The sequence below is a fragment of the Myotis davidii genome, unplaced genomic scaffold (genome assembly GCF_000327345.1).
Source record: "Myotis davidii unplaced genomic scaffold, ASM32734v1 scaffold235, whole genome shotgun sequence".
In the NCBI taxonomy this organism is placed as follows: domain Eukaryota; kingdom Metazoa; phylum Chordata; class Mammalia; order Chiroptera; family Vespertilionidae; genus Myotis; species Myotis davidii.
The window spans coordinates 2,446,532-2,460,447 of record NW_006287462.1 but is presented as its reverse complement, the minus strand read 5'-3'; the positions used below and the strand labels follow the sequence as shown (position 1 = coordinate 2,460,447).

At 40.3% G+C, this 13,916-nt stretch overlaps 1 protein-coding gene across 1 annotated transcript in view; it reads right to left on the bottom strand.

Annotated features, from left to right (window-relative positions):
• Nucleotides 1–153: 153 nt before the first annotated feature.
• Nucleotides 154–13,916, bottom strand: part of PGM2 (phosphoglucomutase 2) — a 30,624-nt gene continuing 16,861 nt past the window's right edge. Inside the window, exons 7-14 of the mRNA XM_015561003.1 lie at nt 12,500–12,689; nt 11,621–11,718; nt 9,877–10,057; nt 9,692–9,785; nt 8,323–8,452; nt 7,445–7,634; nt 5,774–5,907; nt 154–352 (exon numbers count right to left, since the gene is read on the bottom strand). Coding sequence (XP_015416489.1) covers nt 250–352; nt 5,774–5,907; nt 7,445–7,634; nt 8,323–8,452; nt 9,692–9,785; nt 9,877–10,057; nt 11,621–11,718; nt 12,500–12,689 — 1,120 coding nt within the window. The 3' untranslated portion in view covers nt 154–249. The remainder of the gene's footprint in view (nt 353–5,773; nt 5,908–7,444; nt 7,635–8,322; nt 8,453–9,691; nt 9,786–9,876; nt 10,058–11,620; nt 11,719–12,499; nt 12,690–13,916) is intronic.

Here is a 13,916-nt window from a genome sequence, read left to right as displayed (position 1 = left end):
GACTATTCTCCAGGGTGGGGAGGGGGGGATGCAGGAAGAGACTAGACAAAAATCATACACCTATGAATGAGGACAGTGGGAGGGGTAAGAACAGGGGGTGGGGTGGGAACTGGGTGGAGGAGAGCTATGGGGGGGGGAGAGAAACAACTGTAATAATCTGAACAATAAAGATTTATTTTAAAAAAAGAATAAAGAAATCAAGTTCAGCTTAATGTAGGTAAATGCAATTGTGCCCAAGGCTGGAATATTTCACTCTGCTTTTGCCTGCAGGTTATATTTTTGTGGCTGGAAAAAATGTTCTTCAATAGCAGTAACTAGTTCATTTAGTTCTTTCTTCAGCTGCTCAGGATCACTGCAAAATAAGGGGGGAAATTCTAGATCAGTGGATTTTCACAAAGCATATTTTATTTTTTAAATACATTTTTATTGATTTCAGAGCGAAAGGGAGAGGGAGAGAGAGATAGAAACATCAATGATGGGAGAGAATCATTGATCTGCTGCCTCCTGCACGCCCCCTACTGGGGATCGAGGCCACAACTCAGGCATGTGCCCTTGACCAGAATCAAACCTGGGACCCTTTAGTCCCACAGGCGACGCTCTATCCACTGAGCCAAAACAGCCAGGGCCCAAAGCATATTTAAATTCTCCCCACTGTGACCAAGTACAACTGACATGTAACCTTCAGAGGAGGGCTACTAATAAATACGACAAAACAGAAGTCCAGGGTGCCTAGCCTCTGTTAACAACAAAAAACCCCATGAGACAATATCAATTATTTTACCCAAAGGCTTTCCCAAAGTCTCAACCATAAACAAAAACCACCCCTTTCTAGTCTTCAAAAGAATGTTTAAGAAACACAATGTTTGCCCTCACATCCCTAAAGTTCTGCAATGTTTGTGCCTAACATCGCAGAGAAAACTTCACGACTCCAGTTGTCACTGAGTCTTGCTGAACTGTTACAAGCCACAGCTGTTATGCCCTAGGTCTCCCAGGACAAGAAAGTTCCTGATCCTGTTTCCCCACAAACTTCTGGAAGCTAGGCGGCAGGTGTGGCTGTAAGGCCTTCCTAGACCAGACAGGGCCAGGGAGCCTCCTAGCGGGCCTGCTAGTCACGCACCAGGAACTCAGACCCTGGGGTTTATCTTCATTATTCTACCTCCAGAACAAAGGGCCACAACTAAAATATAAACTCTCATCTAGGGAGCAAGATCCCGCTAAGGAAATCCAGCTTTTAAGCAGGTGGAAAACACTCATTCACATGTAAATGATTGGAAGGCAGATGACAGATAAAACGGACTTGGAATTAGACAAGTTTCCAGCAGCTCATATAAGTGTCAGGCCAGTAGCACAGTATGAGTTACTATGAGAACTTTAACCCCAAAAGCTACTTAAAAAAGCTAAATCCTTCAATTCAAAATTTCATTACTTCATACTTAACCATCTTTCACATACTAGTATACAAACTTTTTAAAATATATTTTATTGACTTTTTTACAGAGAGGAAGAAAGAAGGATAGAGTTAGAAACATCGATCAGCTGCTTCCTGCACACCCCCTACTGGGGATGTGCCCGCAACCAAGGTACATGCCCTTGACCGGAATTGAACCTGGTACCCTTCAGTCCGCAGGCCGATGCTCTATCCACTGAGCCAAACTGGTCAGAGCTACAAACTTTATTTTAATGGAGATGGCAATCCTTGCCACTTAAGATCATTTTTACATTGTGCAAGCTAAGAGTACAACTAACACAACCCATCTTGTTACAGGCGTTAATTCTGGCTCTACTGGTTGCTAGGGTGTGCCCCGGGGAAGGCTCAGCCTTTGGAAGGCCCAGATTCCTCATTTGTAAAATTGGGATAAGGACTGTACCTGCCCAAGAGAGTTGCTGTGTAGATTGAGACAAATTATAGAAAGCAATTAGCATAGAATCTGGCCCCAAAACCTCAATAAATGTAAGCTGTCATTATAATTATTTTTATCCCTGTTGGTAACACATAAAGTAATTATGCTTCATAAGTACATATGAATCATGCAGGTCTTTTTTTCCCTTCCCCATAAGTGTGCTTTGAAGAAAAAAGCAATCCTCAGGAAGGCACATAACTAATTACTGTGTGTGTTTTTTCAACAATATACCTAAAACTCAACAGTGAATTTCCTACATATGGACACACAGACATATATATATCTGTAGTCTACAAAGCGCTATCTATGTATCTTTATAGCTCCAACTGGTCTTGTTTCTTTTAGAACTCTCCCTGATATAATTATTATCTAAACCTTAGCTAGTAAGGAAAGTCTTTGTTCTTAGGAATGCATATTAAAGTCTATGACTTACTTTTAAATGGCTCAGGGGAAAAATAAACAACAACCAAAAATATAATGTATATAGTGAGAGAGAGCAAATATCACAAAATGTTAGCAATTGCTAATTCTAGGTTGAGGTAGGGAAACCAGGGCTTTATGGTGTGTTTGCGTAAATTTTACTGAAACATTGCCACACCCATTCCTTCATGTCTATGGCTGTTTTCTAGCTACGACAGCAGACCCAGTAGTTGTGGCAGAAACCATAGGACCTGCAAACCCTAAAGTATTTACTATCTAGCTCTTTACAGGAAAAGCTTGCCAAGTCCTGGTCTAAGCAAGGGTATGTAATATTCTCTACATTATTATTTCAACATTTCTGTAGGTTTCAAATTTTCCAAAATAAAAACTAAAGACATCTACCCCAACAAAATATTTTTTAAAAAGCAGAACTTATACCAGAAAAGGATTTCATATTTTAAGAAATTAGTAGGTCATGAAATTCTATGAATAAGTGAAATTCATGATATGACTATATTAGTAATATTTTAGGTTATCAGAAAATAAGGAAACCTTAGCCATGATTTTACTGCTGTTGTACAGTAGGTATGCTGGTGCCTGGCTTGAGCCCCGATAGCATAGCCATAGCTGACTTAGTGCTTAATGACCCATTTAATGAAAGCAAGCAACATTTCAATGCATATAATAAAAGCACACTTTTTCTAAGTGTTTTCAGCAATTTATAAATCAGTATTTGAATTTAAATCCACTCAGTAAGCCATGTGAAAATGTAAATACCACAGACCCTTAAACATTAAATAGTACTGTTATTTTAAAGCAAAGTTTTCTGGAATATTACGCACATTTTCCACAGGATAATGAAAAGGAAAAGACAAATATCTATAGAAACATCTTTAAATTGGTCTAACGTCTTTTTCCCTCCACCCCCCCAAAAAAGAATAAGATACAGAAATATACAAACACTAAGTGAGAATGAGAATTACAAAGAAGCCAATGGAAAATCATACTCGAGGTAGTAGCAAACAGCTTGTTATTTAACACACATGGAAACACCAATACTTGTATAATCCTACATAATAAGGAGGTAATATGCAAATTAACCCTCATGTCCTCACAAGATGGCTGCCTACAACCAGGCCAGTAGTAGGGTTAGTGAGGGACGACCAAATAACTGAACACCAGGCTGCGTGGGGCGACAAGGCCGGTAGGGGGGCCGTGAGAGGCGGCCAGGCCGGTAGTGGGGTGCAGTTAGGAGAGACCAGGCTGGCACACAGAGGCAGTGAGGGGCAACAAGGCAGGCGGGCAGGTGAGTGATTAGGAGCCAGCGGTCCAGGATTGTGAGAGGGATGTCTGATTGCCAGTTTAGGTCCAATCCCCAGGATCGGGCCTAAACCGGCAGTCGGACATCTCCCAAGGGGTCCCGGATTAGAGAGGGTGCAGGCTGGGCTGAGGGGAGCCCCCACCCCGTGCATGAATTTCATGCACTGGGCCTCTAGTATTCCATAAAACACTGGTAATGCAAAGTGCTCAGAAAATGAGCTGTTTTATGTTTAAGTTGCTTCATAGCTGAGTTTTTGCCCTTTAAGCACAAGAAGGTTTTAATGAGAATCTGTAGCAAATCTATTACAGTCCCATGACTTCATAGATCCATGTGATTAAGTACCTCGATGGTTAAGAACTATAATCACGACTCTGACAGCTGTTAGGCAGCTCTTACTCAGAAGATGCAGGGCCCACTGGGAGCAGAATACTATTTCACTTAAACTCTCTGAGTTCTTGTTTCCATGTTTCTAGTTTTGTTTTGCTTCAGTATTTCTTGCTTTGCTATCAGCACTCACTTTGCCTGTCTAAGGGAAGTCTAACCCTAACAATTGTTTCCTTACCCGCTCCTAATTTGCTGTATTTTAATCTGCTATTGGCTTGCCAATTTAAGATGCTCAGCAGTGTTCCTCTCCTCCCACTTCCACATGGGGCAAATCTGATTCACAAACTCAGAAAAACCTTTCTGCGAGCAAAGCTTTGGAATACATGTTGTAACAACCACCAAGTCTCCTGCCGTCTACTACAGTAGCCACTAGCCACACGTGGCCGTCAAGCATTTGAAATATGCCTTGTACAACCAAGAAACTGATTTTTAAATTTCATTTAAGTCCGATTGATTGAAATTCAAATTTAAAAATTGACACTTGATTTGGCTGTTGGAAAACTTAAGTATGTTTGGAATAACTGGGGTATCAAATTCTACGTTTTCTACTGTAAATTTTATGAGATCTAAATACCGTTATAGTATTTTCAAAAAAAATTTGGCATTTGAATTGAGATACATGGTAAGTTGTAAGGTACTAAATGGATTGTGAAGACTTTGTGTGACAAAAATGTGAAATATCTCAATAACTTTTAGTATGGATTACATATTGTAATGACACTATTTAAATAGACTAAGTGAAATAAAATATATTATTAAAATTAATTTCACCTGTTTCTATTCCCTAATGGAACATTTAAATTTGCATATGTGGCTCACATTTTATTTCTATTGGACAGAGATGAATTCACCTTAAATTTTTCCCCCTGATTCTTAACTGTAATCTAAATAGAGAAGAGCTAGTTAACTGTGGGTTAAGTAGTTTGCAGTAGCGCATTTGCACATGCTAATGGCATACACCACAGTTGTTAAAGTTCAAAATGTCACAGTTGGAAAGTGACCAACTCCAGCCCTTTCCCATACTCACGAAGGCACGACCCTGAAGCTACTAAACCATCAGTCCTTCGGTGGCAAGGACTCTTTCTGACATTGACTCTTTATCCTGGGACCCAGCATAGCCCAATGCAACCAAACAGGTGCTCAAAATATGTGCTGAATGCACGAGCAATGATTTTACTTTATTGTATCAGGTACATGCGGAAAAAGAGAAAAAGTCATTGGGGCTTACCTCATATAAAAAGTACTAGAGCCCTAGATGGTTTGGCTCAGTGGATAGAGTGTTGGCCTGAGGACCAAAGGGTCCCAGGTTCGATTCTGGTCAAGGGCACATGCCTGGGTTGCAGGCTCGATCCTCAGTAGGGGACGTGCAGGAGGCAGCCAATCAATGATTCTCTCTCATCATTGATGTTTCTATCTCCCTCCCCCTCTCCCTTCCTCTCTGAAATCAATACAAATATATTTTTAAAAAAAATAGTACTAGAAAAAGGAAATAATATTACTATTACTGAAATTAGGAATGACATTTTTATCATACAAAGAAAAGTTGGGAGAGAAAGAGATGTAATTAAGCTTGAAGGGAACACTTGTGTCCCTGGATGCTCCAAGCAGCTGTTAATATCACAGCATTTGCTGTAGGTTCTGGAACAAGCTTCCCAGTTCAATGACATACTGTGGAGGAAATGTTTTACTCAGCATATAAACAGAACCAACTAGGAAGTTTAGGGACTGAAAACCATCCACATCTTACCTGTTTCCAGGTGGGGCACACAGTTCCGCGTAGTACTTGATTTTGGGCTCTGTCCCACTGGTCCGCATGGTGGCCACGCATCCATTCGCAAAGGTAAAGGTGATCATTTGACTGCTTTTACTAGTAGGCAGAACCTAGGAATGAATTATACACATTCTGAATGTATATAGAAACAGAAACTCTTCTGGCCTAAATAATAGTTTCCTCTAGATATACAAGAAAATAAATGCCAAGCAACTATATTGGTTCAGGAAGAAGAACATTGTGGAGAAAATCTGAAAATGCACTGCATACAAATGACACACTAGATAATAATAAAAAGGAAATGTGTGAAATTTAAGTCAACTTTGTAGGCTTTTACCTCTTCCATTCTACTCATGAAAACGATTAAAGCTTTACTAAAATTGAAATATATAATTTCACAAGAAATTGATTTAAATAGATTAATGATGCATTACAAAAAAAATAAAATAAAAACAATACTAAACCTTACTTAACTTTGCAAAAATGTCTATGAACAGACTTAAAAAAATAGAGCTTCTGGTGGATGTATTCATAACTGGAAGCCTCACTAAAATGACAGGAGTATGAGAAACAAAACAAACACAGGGGCAAAGAGGAAGAAAGGGAACCGCAGTAGATGGGGTGGCCAGCCGATCTGGGAAGTCAGAAAACAGATGGAGGAGCAGACCTGCCCCGGAACACGGGCTGACAGCTGAGCACTGCCGGCGACAGACAAGAACCCAGTCGAGGTGTTCTGCAAAACCTGCCAAACTCACTACCTGAGGCACCGGGTGCTGCAAAGGGTGGGGGAAAGGCAAGATGGTATTTGAAAGTGGCTGTTAGACCCTCTCGGATGCTCACCCTCTGCCATATTAATACAAGCACAGAATCTCATGTCACCCAAAGTTATGGTATAAATGTATTGTGAGGACGGGGAGGAAGGGGAATGGTGAATGCTGGAAGTGTAAGAACTAAAATCCTTATCTCCATAACAGAAAATTAATAGAGTCTAACACTGATAATTCAAAACATCACCATATAAGCACAGTATTTAGAAACCTGTTGGTAAAGTCCAGGAGAAAAAACTGAGAGGGAATGTGGTTGTCGATGCATGACAATGAGATGGCAGTGGATGGATCTGCCATGTTTCATTGTAACTCTTAATACTATTTATCTTTCAGTAATATATGGTGTATTGCCCGGCTGGTGTGGTCCGTGGCTGAGTGTTGACCTAAGAACCAGGAGGTCACAGTTCAATTCCCAGTCAGGGCACATGCCCAGGTTGTGGGCTCTGTCATCAGTAGGGGGTGTGCAGGAGACAAGCCGATCAATGATTGTCTCTCATCCTTTTTTTTTTTAAAATATATTTTATTGATTTTTTACAGAGAGGAAAGGAGAGAGACAGAGAGCTAGAAACATCGATGAGAGAGAAACATCGACCAGCTGCCTCCTGCACACCCACAACTGGGGATGTGCCTGCAACCAAGGCACATGCCCTTGACCGGAATCGAACCTGGGACCTTTCAGTCTGCAGGCCGACGCTCCATCCACTGAGCCAAACCGGTTTCGGCTGTCTCTCATCCTTGATGTTTCTATCTCTCTCTCCCTCTTCCTTCCTCTCTGAAATCACTAACAGACAAGAGTTTGATGAAAGTGGATGTGACTTACCGCTTTTTTGTCAGGCTGGCCATCATCATAGCCAGTGGTAAGGTCTCTAATGCCAGAAATCTCAAATCTGCCACAAGTTTTTGGATAATTATTCTTCCCATCATAGTTTCTAAGGTTCTCAAATAATTTCTTAATGGTTCCTTGATCATGGCAGATAAAATATGAAGCTTTGGTAATATGGTAGCCATACCTATCAAAACAAATACAAATACATGCAAAATGAGGAACAAATAATTCTGCATAACGTATACAGAACGGGCACCAACCAGCACATTCTCAAATACGTAATGAGACAAATGACCATGACTAGCTTCAAAGCAATCATTTAGCATTAAAAAGGAGGTACAACAATTTACCCGAGGGCTCACCAAGCTGCTACCTTGCCTTCAGGCTATATTTGTAAGTAAAATTATACTGGAACAGCCATACCACACCCATTGCATTATGTACTGTGTCTGGCTGCTTTTGCATCAGAAAGGCAAGAGTTGAGAAATTGCTATAAAGACTAAATAGACGTTTCATGAACACATTTAATCTTTTTTGGCATCAGACACTTAAAATCACATTCTGTGCCATGTTCTCATTTAGTAAAGATTAGTGCTATCACAAATGGTAAGTATCAAAAGGAAAAGATAATCTCTTATTTCGTTTTCTTAAGAAATAGAATTCATAACTAAAGTCAGAGCACTGGAAAGAATATTAGCATCTCATACACAAGAACAAAATACACTTAAAATACATTGCCACATGTGGTAATGTATGTTAACGATTTATTGTGGCAACCATGTCCCAATATATACACATATTGAAGCATTACATTGTACACATGAAACTAATCAAATTATATTACTTCAATTCAATAATCAATAGAAACTTACTCAACATAGATGGCCTTTAGCTGCTGAGACAGAGACAAATTTTTGGTTGCAAGAAAGCTAGCCAGCTCTGCGCTTATGACAGCGGCACTGACTCCATCTTTGTCCAGAACAAAAGGGCAGCACATATATCCTGCAGAGACACATGTCAGACACAGACACTTAGGAGTGGGTTCCTTTATAACATTGTGGTGCATGTATCTACACACACCCTGCCTATCACATAAGTGGTTTAACAATATAAGTATATGGATGCTTCTCATTTGCCAGTATTATAGTTAAGAATCTAGCCAGTGCTCAGCACATAGTAGGCCTTCAAGAAGTATTTGTTGAATAACCTGTAAGGAGAGTCTTCCTCCCAGACAATGGTGCTTGTTTCCTAGGTCCAGCCCAAATTCCTCCAGCTCCCACAGAACTGTTTCCAGTTGTTCTAGTCAAGGCTTATGCTGTCTTCTCTGAATCCCCATAGTTCTTGTGAGTTATATTATTCATCTTGGTTCCTGGCCTATTGCCTTCTGTGTGGTAATTTAACTAGATCCTTGGCAACTGCTGTAGGCAGAGGTCAGTGCCCATTTCTTTCAGAATGACTGTGTAATTGACATGCAATAAATATTTGATAAACCAATGCAAAAATATTATTAAATAAAAAGCTATAGAAAGAGAAGACGACTGCCAATTGTGAGCAAAAAAGAGCAACGCTGAGCAATTCCACTTGGTTTAATTGGTTCAATTTTATGGGTGCTGCAGGAAATATGCAGATGAATCAGAAAAATACATATTATAGGATAAATATGATGTGTCAGAGCTTGTGCTGAATGAATAGCTAAAATATCCCCAGCACAAACATCTGAATTTCAGGTGTCTGTGGCTCACTCTCCTTTATGCTCATTCCTATTGATAGTTTAAGACAAGTGTTTTTCTGTCATCCTGGCTGGGCTTGGGGTCATCCTTTCAGGTGACAATCACTTTGATGAAGGCACCACGACTTGGCCTTCTTCCTTGTGGACAGACACTTAGGTCTGGATATCAACTCCATAGTGGAGGAAACAGCACACTCCCCAACAATGTAGATTCTTAAGCTGCCAGCACCCGTGTGCACAGTGTTGCTGTTTTCAGTCGTCTGGGGAAAGGATTCACTTTCTTACACTAATGTCTTGGTTATTTGCCAGATATTCTTTCTAGCTGAATGCAATCTGAGATGCCAATTTAGGGAGAGGACAGTTCAACGCTCTTCGAATGCCACAGAAGCAAAGCAAACTGTGTGCTCCTGTTTCACACTAATTTACTGAACCCAAATCCAAATCCACATCTTTTCCCACATATTTGCATTCTGTGTATCAACAAATTCTATGAGCATCACATGGCTTCTTACCAATAGCTTCTTCAAATGCAAATAAGACATTTTTCCCCTGGTCTAATAGCTGCTTGGCTCGGTTTCCCATCCATTTAAAGCCAGTTAATGTTTCCTAAAGGGATAATCCAAAAGAGAAAGACGTGTCTTAGACCTTCAGTAGAGCAAACGAAAGGCGAAAGACTATGTGCCCCCAAAAACCTTACCTCAAAGTGAAAACCCTCCTTTAAGGCAATGGCCCGCAAGATTTTGGAGGAGACGGTGCTGGACAGCATGTACGTGTCCTTGAGGGCATTGGGATCTTGGTTCTTTTCTTTCCAACAGGTAAAGAGCCACCAGCCCAAGAGGGCCCCCAACTCGTTGCCAGAAAACACTCTCCATTCGCCACTGAAAGAGAAAACAACTGTGCACTGCTGAGTTCTCCAAAGACACTGGGAGCCCCTGCAACAGGACAAGGAAGCTAAACAAGGTTCAAGGTCGTTTCTGGAAGACGCCCTGTTATTGTTGTTTAAATAACTGGCCAGACACGTGTCTGCTGCTTCCCAAACATGTGAGCATCTATCACGTCTCAGCCAGTGTCAGAGGTGACACGTGAACTCATTTTTTTGGTTGATTTTTCTTTGTTAAATGACACTTAAATATATAAAATAAATATCAAAAATATACATATTTGTTTTACTATGGTTGCAAATATCAAAAAATTTCTATATGTGACACGGCACCAGAATCAGGTTAGGGTTTTTCAAAATGCTGACACGCCGAGCTCAAAAGGTTCGCATCACTGGCCTAGACAAACAGCCAATCTTTGAAGAGCGTGTAAAAGTATGTCAGTGATTACACATCATTCCTTTTCTCTTTGTTTTCAGCAAAGGCTTTTTCAACACAACAGGAATATGCTGACAAGATCCCCCAACTATACTAGTGTGTGCGTCTTAATTTTCAGTCAGTTTTATTGAGTCTGAGAGGGCAACAGCTTAGCATTCCTTAAGATTGAGCTTGATGCTAAAATGGTGAGGACGCCAAAAACATGCGTGGGATTTATCTTCCTCTCTGTGGTCCACGTGGCTAGAAGTACAGTGCATGTTCCAGCACATATCATCTTAGCTTGATTTTCTAAAAACGGATATAGAATTGACTCTGTTTTATCATAATCTAAAACCCTAACCCTTTAATAGCACCACACTCCCCGAAACGTCACATATGCCATCTGATACCTGAAACTGCTGGAACCCTGCCTGCCTTTCAACGCCTCCCACCCGCAACTTATCACCCCTCTGTGCACACCCTACAGCAGTGGTTCTCAACCTCCTGGCCCTTTCAATACAGTTCCTTACGTTGTGACCCCAACCATAAAATTATTTTCGTTGCTACTTCACAACTGTAATGTTGTTACTGTTGTGAGTTGTAATGTAAATATCTGATATGCAGGATGGTCTTAGGCGACCCCTGTGCAAAGGTCGTTCGACCGCCAAAAGGGTCGCGACCCACAGGTTGAGAACTGCTGCTCTACAGTCAAACTTGCCTTATACTGTCAGTACTCCACAGGCACTCCTCTCTAGTCTGCTCAACCTGAGTTCAACATTTCCTGGAAGGTCAGCTCCTTACCAAACCTCTGGCGAATAAAGAACTGCAAAGCCAGCACCAAGCAAAGCACTTTGTCCTCATTAGGCACTGAGTCATTAATTATAATGAAATCAATAATAAAAAGATAACAGGGAGTGATTTCAATTCCAGGTTCACACTGGGCAGGTTCACTCTGCACTGTGCTTGCAGGGTAATCGTGTGGCCCCCGTGTCAGCACCCTGCTCTCCAGCAACCCAGTGAGATGATCATTTGCAAAGTAAATGGGAAATATTGCCAAATAGGTCTGGTCTCCCCAGAAGCATTTTCCTGCCCAGGATGTCACCCTTTATCATTTCTATTATGTAGGCAATCACAATGAGTTCGTACCTGTCTTGCTTTTCTGCTACAGCAAGTCTATCAGCATCTGGGTCATTTGCTAAAATGACTTTGGCCTTGATTTTGTCAGCCAAAGCGAAAGATAAAGTCTGAAAAAGAGCAGAAAGAAAGAATATTTCCCATCAAGAATCGAGGACATTGCAGTCTTTAAAAACGTTCAGTTATTTAAGAACCAAAAGAGAATTTTCCCCAAACTCAGGCTGAATTTCATTTCTGGAGCTGGTCTTGGCTGGTCATGTATTACTTCCTGAGCCAGGTCAGATAATGAGAGAACCAGCGCACGACCCAAGCCTGCACACAGAATTCACCCCACAGCTGATCGTGTGTGTGCAGCTGGTGTGGTACCTCCAGGCTTCCCATGTGATCAACCTCACAAACAAACCAAAACAAACTGGCTCTCTGAATCTCACTGTCACCCTACCCTTTAAAAGGCTGAAGGAACCATAATTTCAATAGTACTTCCTCATATCAGAAAAATGACAATTAAGGAATAAAATTCACGGGAGGACAAATTTCCATTCTATTACTGTTTCCTTTTGGCATTAAGGAAGCACAGTAACTTAAACTTAATTCATTAAATTTAATTTAAAACATTTAGATTTCAGCCCTCATATCCTGATGCTAACATATCTAATTTGAAAGTTCCTTTAAGAAATGGATGATCGATTAATAAATACAAATATTTCCAAATTGTAATACTTTAAGCAATAAAAAAAAAGAAATGGATGATTGATTAATAAATATAAATATTTCCAATGATGAAATTATTTTTGTTCCATACAATGAAAGCACATAAAAAACTGCATTGTACTTGGTAGTCATAGTTTTGAACAGAAGAGGTAAGCTTTATAAATAAAAATATGAGGTTACCAAGACACCTTCACCCTCTTCAGGATTCGGGTATTTCACTGTTGGGAACTCAGGATCGGGGTCCTTCTGTTCGGGAACAGCCTCGGGAGGAACAAAGTCAAAAGCCCGGAAAGCCGACTGCACGAAGCGGTGGCCCACACCATGGACGGAGGTGTGCACAAACTTCAGCTTGGTCTCCTTGTTCACACTCCTGGAACCAGACACATCACGGAAAATGATCAAATACACAAACGTGACTTTCAAAACGGGAAGGTTTGCAAAGTATCCAGGAACCAGATCGACGAGACATCAGTGTGATACAAACGTACAAGACAACGAGGGTCTTTCTAATCGCATTAAAAAAACCTACTCCTCTCCAATATAATACCTCCCTTCCAACAGGCTCAAGTTTTAAATTTTACTCTGCACTTATTTTCAGCAAATCTGATTCCTGTCAGAGTTTATGATGCAGAATTCACACCGAGAGTGGGAGAGCAGAAAGAGCCCTGGGCTCAGGTTCCAACCTATGGCGAATATCTGATATATAACAAACACTCAATTAGTATTAGCAATTGTTTGAGAAAAGTAGTTTCCAATTGGTCAAAGAAGGATAGGTTCTTCAATTTAACATGTTGGTACAACCACAAACCTTTTAGGAAAAAAACACACGCCTAATTAAACAGAATTAAAAATCACCAATGACTCAAAAGAGTTAAATATTACGAAATATACAAGTCCAAAAAAATAGGGGGAGGTTTGTGGGGTTTTTTTTTATAATTGTGGCGTACAGCTCCAGTAACTGCTCAAGAGCTCCTTGGAGTGGGCCAAACTGGAAACCCTTAGCTTTTTATTTTGTTTTGTTTTAATCCTCTTAAGTATGACACAAAACCTGGAAGTCATAAATTAAAAACTGGTAAACATCCAATTTTTATAGAAGTTCAGCAGAAAGATTCAATAAAAAATCCAAAGGCAACACTGGAAAGGAAAATATTTGAAAATAATGAAGTCCAGTTTTCTACACAGGCAAAGAGGTTTCACAAATCCAAAAGACGAACAAATACACAGAAAAATATAGGTTAAATAAATATGAAAAACAGCTTATTTAGAATGAAATAAAGTGAGATATTACTTTCATTTAACAAACTGGGAAACATGAGAAACTTGATAATACTCAGTGAGGTAAGAATGTGTGGCTCTTATCCCGTTGGTGGGAGTGTCAACTAACATTTTTGGAGAGCAATTTGTAAACCATTATCAACTTTGTAAATGCACATACAATTCTGATGCCAGAAATGCACCTAAGGATACACATGGAAATATGTACACTTAGATACACACACAGACACGACCCATGGACTCCAGTAACTGCTCAAGAGCTCCTTGGAGTGGGCCAAACTGGAAACCCTTAGCTTTTTATTTTGTTTTGTTTTAATCCTCA